Source organism: Morone saxatilis, unplaced genomic scaffold (genome assembly GCF_004916995.1).
Source record: "Morone saxatilis isolate NCDOM2014 unplaced genomic scaffold, NCSU_SB_2.0 Contig16, whole genome shotgun sequence".
Lineage (NCBI taxonomy): Eukaryota > Metazoa > Chordata > Actinopteri > Moronidae > Morone > Morone saxatilis.
Window position 1 is genome coordinate 7,510,425 of NW_023339718.1, and position 6,045 is coordinate 7,516,469.

Here is a 6,045-nt window from a genome sequence, read left to right on the forward strand (position 1 = left end):
ACTTTTTCACACCACTGTATGTACATTCTGCAGTGCATTAATACAGACAGATCTTTCAATGAACTCTAATAACTATAACTCTAATGTACCTTCAAAATAATGGAGGCAACAGATTGTCTGTCTCTCATAGTCACAGTGCCTGAGATAGCTTCAAACTCAGAAACCACAGCTGGAGTGATATTCCAGTACACCTGGACCTCTCCAAACACACCTGGCCCTCGCACAAGACTGCAGGATACACACAGATATGCACAAAGATGTTAGCATTACATTCTTGTAATTTAAAGCTCATATTTGTCTTTCTAGGTTAGTGATACAGTTCAGTGTTTATCTCACCTGACCACGGCACTACCATTGTAATCTCCCTGAGGTTCTCCAATGAGGACGTTCCTGGAGGACTCTGCTATTCCAATAATCCCCAGGGCAGCCTTGTCTGCCCTTATAGTGATGGTGGCCATGCCTGGGGGAGTACATGACAGTTTTTGGTGAAGATGGATATGATCAATGCATCCATGAAAGACAATCCTGAAAATATTGCACAGTTCTTCAATCAACTGAAGCTCAGGCGGTGACAAATCGTCATAAATACTGACCATTTAAAGGATTGATGACAGCGCCACTATCAGCAGGAAACAGCCGGACAGTGAAATGCTCATCTCCTTCCAGTACAGTGTCAGCGAGGGCTCTAATCACAAATGTCTTCATCGACTCAGTCTGGAAAGTATGAAAAAGCAGAATTCATCAAGAAACTTGCAATGTACTATGCAGTACTTAAAAAAGAAACTTGATAGACGTGGTGGGGCAGTGACCCCACTCCTTTCATACTGTACCTCAGCGAAGACAACAGTTCCATTGAAAGGTGAGAGGTCATCTGTAGCCTGGTCTTCCAGCTGCCACCGCAGTGTCACTGCCCCCTTGCCTCCTGCACTACGCAGCACTGCTAGTGTCGCCACAGCAGCAGGATCACCAACAAACTCTGGCTCACTGACAGTAATCTAAGACGGGATAGAATAGGTAGTGGAGTTGAGGATCACTGTGATATTACAAATATGGTGTTTATGCTTTTAATGATTGAAGAGGTGTCAAAGTACAGTAAGTTTGTTTAAGTCACAAATCTGTTGATTGAAAGTGTCCTGAAGTATAAGAAATTTAGACTCACCTCTACTTCCTTAAATCCAAATTGTCCAAGAGGTGAGTCATTGGGTGCAATGCTAACAGTCACAGAGGTCACTTCTCCCAGTCGAGCCCCACCAATCACGCGCAGTAACTTCACGCTGAAGGTCTCTGAAGTCTCTACCTGTTCGTCATCCAAGATGGTGATGGCAATCGTGGCCTCTCTCTAAAAATAAGGAGGAGGAAATACAAGTTAACACCATGGGAGCTGTATGCAATAATAATAATGATAATAGCCTCACATCATAGCTTAAGGTGATATTAAAGGCAGATTTCAAATTGGGATAATTTATCCATTTACCTGCCCATCTTGAAAGGTGATGTTCCCAGATGTGGGACCGAAGTCATTAAGATCAGCAGTGATTGGCTGAGCCTCCCAGTAGATGACCAGTCTTCCTGTTGTACCAGCAAGTCGCACCACTGACAGATGGAGGACGTTGTCTGGTGGTGGTATCTCATATGCCAATATATCCTGGACATTAAGAAATATTGATTAGGGTAAAATATTATTAGTAATTAAATATCTATATTTAGTCATTTAAATGTGATATTTAGTCATTTAAATGTGATATTTAGTCATTTAATTGTGTCTCTATTGCAGCAGTTGTTTCTAATGAATCTCTCTAGGTACTAAACCAGAAGTCTGCAACCTGCATCATAGATATAAATTAATTCATCACCATTAAGATTGCCTCTCTACCATGTTCATGTCATAGTCACAGAGATTACCCTGTGCTCACCTTAGAAACATTGAACTGCAGAATCCCTCGAGGGTCATCATTCTCCTGGATGGTGACTTCTGCTACTTCCATTCCAGGCCTCTTCACAGTGGGCTGCCCTGCTCCCACTGACCCGCTAACTAGCTCTACACCGGTGATATTTACCAGGAAACTCTCTGCCAGCTCTGGGATGTCATCCTTAGAAAACAAACATGTACATATACACTAAGTAATAGTAATAATGTAATTTTAATATTATTAATTTAATAAGCTTTATCACTAAATGTATTTCTCTGGTTAGAACTGCAAGCAATTTAGCAAGACTTATACAATAAGACTTATTCACAAGTCCCATTACTGGTAGGTTAAAATGGTCACCACATCTCACAAATGTGTCTGAGAGAAGGGTAAGAGAAATGATAGATTATGGATGAATGGGAAAGGAGGATACAAGGAAGGAAACTGTTGGACGTACCCGGCAATGGCCTACACCTGGCATTTAAATAGGGGGACAGGGCAGGTTAAATGTATGTTTTACATATGTATGTATGTTTTTTGCCTGAATGGGTGCAAGTGTGGGAGGTGAGCAATAGGAAGACTAAAATTGTGGTTGAGACAGTGCAAGAAAATCTATTATGCCTTATCTCAGATGGGAGATTGATACTTGGTTTTACATGCTTATACTCTTTTGTTAGTATAAGCTAAATATTTGTCCTATTTCTAATATATTCTTCTTTACTCAAGCAAATTTAATAAACTTCTGTATTACTCAACACTGACCGGTAGAATTGTGACAGTGACAAGGGCCACAGTAGCACCATTTATCATGATGATGGTGTTGTCTTTGGGGGTGTAGTCCTGCTCTGCAGTTGCCTGGTTGGATGGAGGCTGGTACAGGGCTGGCCTGGTCTGGTAATGGATTGCCACTTCACCTGAAGAGCCCTGCTCTCTCACTATAGAGAGAGTCACATTGACTGGAACCCCTGCAGGTTGGGAGAAAGGGGGGGGGGGGGGGGGGGATACATGAGCAAATATACCCAGAAAGTATATTTCCAACACCTGTCATGTCATAGAAGATGGCAAGAAGAATCAGCAAAATCAGTAAAAACCTAAATAATATTTGAAAGCCAGTGTCAGTGTTAGGTATGTTGTTCTACTTCTTGGACTTTGCAGACATTTTGGGCAACAAACACAACACACAAATCGTAAATTACTTAACATCCTGGAAATCTCTGCAGATCTCCTTTACAGTAAATCTCAAAGTGCGATTACTGTAATAGCTCCTTAAGAAACCTCACCGAAAAACAAAGCAATAACTGGAACAAAAAGAAACTAGAATTGAGAGATATCTTTGAATCTGTTAGCAATAATATAAACTAATTATAGTAATTAGGACTTCTCTGCATTGTGGTCCAGTAAAAACACAAATTTACTGACAAATCATCACTCATTATATTATTATTCATTTCTTGCAACAGGAATTCTTACTCTGTGGTTCTTGTGTTAGTGTAAACTGTGAGTCCAGATGCCATCCAATCACCCCATAGGGAGAACCATTTGGTAGAATGGTGAGTAGAGCTTGTGCCCACTTCTTGTCAATGACTGCAGCCTGTCGTAGGTCCTCCAGCCCCACAGTGGTGACACCAATGAGGGTGATAGTGACACTCTCTCTCAGCTCTGGGACACCATCTGCTATCACAGTCAGTGAGATGATGGCCAACGACTGGCCCTCTGAAAACGTCACCTACGATATAAAACAAATTTTTATTTAATTCTACAAATTTGTGACATAACATTATAATTCTGTCACTGTTTATTTTGGTAAGCATTTCAATTTCAAACATGTTGTCAATACATAGAGGAATGTGTTTAAGACACATATGACAGGAGCACAAGTTTTACTCACCACCCCTGAAGTGGGGTAAATGTCTGCCAGACTGCCATTGGCAGCCCAGTGAACAGTCAGTCTGCCAAAAGTCCCTCTTTTTCTCTCCACACTGAGAGAAATTTGGTTATTTTGCTCCAACTCCTCTACCTCCAAAAATAGAGAATTCTGCAGGGATGTAATAACATTATATTTCTTTATTACAACAGCTTGTGTTAATGCTTAGAAAACACCCTTAATTATTCTGATATGGTCTAAGTAACTTAAGGTTTAACACAATGGTTGCAAAGCAATGACTACTACGACAACATAATGGACAAATGCACAAGCTGTCTGATATCAAAAGATTTATCTACTTACCTTAGCAAAGCCGATGACTCCATGGGCATCATCATTAGTTGGGACAATGACAGTCACCTGACCACCAAATCCAATCTCAGCCCCGCCCTTTGGATTCTTCAGGCTGACCTGGAAGTGCTCCTGCTCCTCTGGGATGTCATCATCTATGATGTTCACTGCTATCTCTAACTCGCTGTCACCTGGTGCAAAGTGCAACTCCCCAAAACTGAATGTGAGGAAATAAGGAAAACACAACACACATTATTTATTTAATCTCATTTCTCCTTGAGGAGTATTTGCTTTTCTGTGCAAAAACTAGCTGCGTTCTGAACAATTGGGTACCTGGGTATAAAATCAGACTGATTGGAGACAGATGTGAATTCATAAACAGTGGAGCTATTCTCCTCAGTAGAAGCCAAGAGAGTCTTGGTAGTGTTGAGGGACGGGACCACGAGAGAGAGGAAGCTAATGGCCGCAGGGGCCCTCAGGATCATCGTGAGTAGATTGACATCAGACCTCCAGGAGTAGAGTGACGAGCCATTTCTTCCAGCTAGCAGGACATAAGCTAAAGGGAGAGAAATATTTAATCCCGATGTATGTGCAATTGATTTCAATAGCACAACCAACAAACACAACTGGATAAAAATGACAAAAGCTATCTTTAACAAAGCAGTTTATGACGTTTGTGCTTACTGATCCCAGAAGGAGCAGTGAAGGGATGAACAGATGTGAGGCCTGGGTGAGGTATGGACTGATAAAGCTGTGGTGAAGACTGCCCTGAGCTCCACTGTAACACCTCACAGGATGGAGAGAGACCTGCAGAAAGATACAGGAATGCACAGAAGCACACACAGATTAAGGTTCTTTCACGCTAGAATAGCATGTTTATGTAAAGTAAGGACTGGTCGGACTGACACACCCAAGACTGACAAATTACAACCTCTGAGTCTCGCTGTGGCTCTGCTCTGCTCCACACTGAGGCCTTTCCCGTAAACCCACAACAGGTCTGAACCAAGAAAACTCACCACTTTTGCAGACTCAGAGGGATTATGTCTCATCAAAATATACAGAGCGTAGTATAAATATATGATCTGGCCTACATTGTGAATTTTGTCATTTTAGTTGAGACAACATAACAAGGCTGCTTTGTCTGTAAAAAACAGACGTTTCTCTGTGCCCTCTAAAGTATCACCAATTTGTTTGTACTATCCTAACCAACATCTAACCACTACAAAGTAAACTGAGAGAGCAACCACAGAAAATAGCATCTCATTATTGCAAAAACACAACCATCCTCTTAGCATAATGTAGACTAACGGCACTTGACTACCCTTCTAGGCCATTTTTAAATATGTAATCTCTGCACCACAGTCTTTTGAAAAAAAAAAAACAAGCTCATAAATTCACTAATTATGCCTTACACATAAATTCACTTATATTTAAAATAAACTCAACGGAATTCATTAATGTTATGTGTTATGTGGCATCAACAAGACAATAACAACCAACCTTCAATAACAACCAACAGGAGAGCGTTGTCTGCTCTTGTGTTGACTGTTTCCACCTGAATGGCTCTGCCGGAGAGTTGGAGAGACTGTGGGTTCTGAAATCTTCCATTGGTCCACTGAAGCAGGAGGCAGCTGACAGACTGCCTGTCTATGCACACCAACAGGTAGGGAACAGCTGCACGAGTGAATGGAGTTACACTGAGGATGTCCTCTTCAAAGTCAAGAGTCTGGAGGAGGGTGAAGGAGCCTCCAGTCCAAATAAATATCTGAAGCATGAAACAAACGAAATAACAGAAGTGATGTATAAGGCTTGAAATTGCTCCAATGAGGAGCAATTGTTTCTGTTTTTAATAATCAGGACATAACTGAAAACAAGTAAGTGTCTACATTGTCTTTTCTGTCTACATTGTCTTTTCTTATC

At 41.2% G+C, this 6,045-nt stretch overlaps 1 protein-coding gene across 1 annotated transcript in view; it reads right to left on the bottom strand.

The window, feature by feature from the left end:
• Nucleotides 1-6,045, bottom strand: part of adgrv1 (adhesion G protein-coupled receptor V1) — a 101,610-nt gene that overhangs the window by 57,816 nt on the left and 37,749 nt on the right. Inside the window, exons 51-64 of the mRNA XM_035659206.1 lie at nucleotides 5,626-5,890; nucleotides 4,810-4,932; nucleotides 4,459-4,681; nucleotides 4,138-4,342; nucleotides 3,799-3,945; nucleotides 3,381-3,636; nucleotides 2,673-2,875; nucleotides 1,914-2,090; nucleotides 1,475-1,645; nucleotides 1,160-1,339; nucleotides 831-995; nucleotides 594-714; nucleotides 337-460; nucleotides 90-228 (exon numbers count right to left, since the gene is read on the bottom strand). Coding sequence (XP_035515099.1) covers nucleotides 90-228; nucleotides 337-460; nucleotides 594-714; nucleotides 831-995; nucleotides 1,160-1,339; nucleotides 1,475-1,645; nucleotides 1,914-2,090; nucleotides 2,673-2,875; nucleotides 3,381-3,636; nucleotides 3,799-3,945; nucleotides 4,138-4,342; nucleotides 4,459-4,681; nucleotides 4,810-4,932; nucleotides 5,626-5,890 — 2,499 coding nt within the window. The remainder of the gene's footprint in view (nucleotides 1-89; nucleotides 229-336; nucleotides 461-593; nucleotides 715-830; nucleotides 996-1,159; nucleotides 1,340-1,474; nucleotides 1,646-1,913; nucleotides 2,091-2,672; nucleotides 2,876-3,380; nucleotides 3,637-3,798; nucleotides 3,946-4,137; nucleotides 4,343-4,458; nucleotides 4,682-4,809; nucleotides 4,933-5,625; nucleotides 5,891-6,045) is intronic.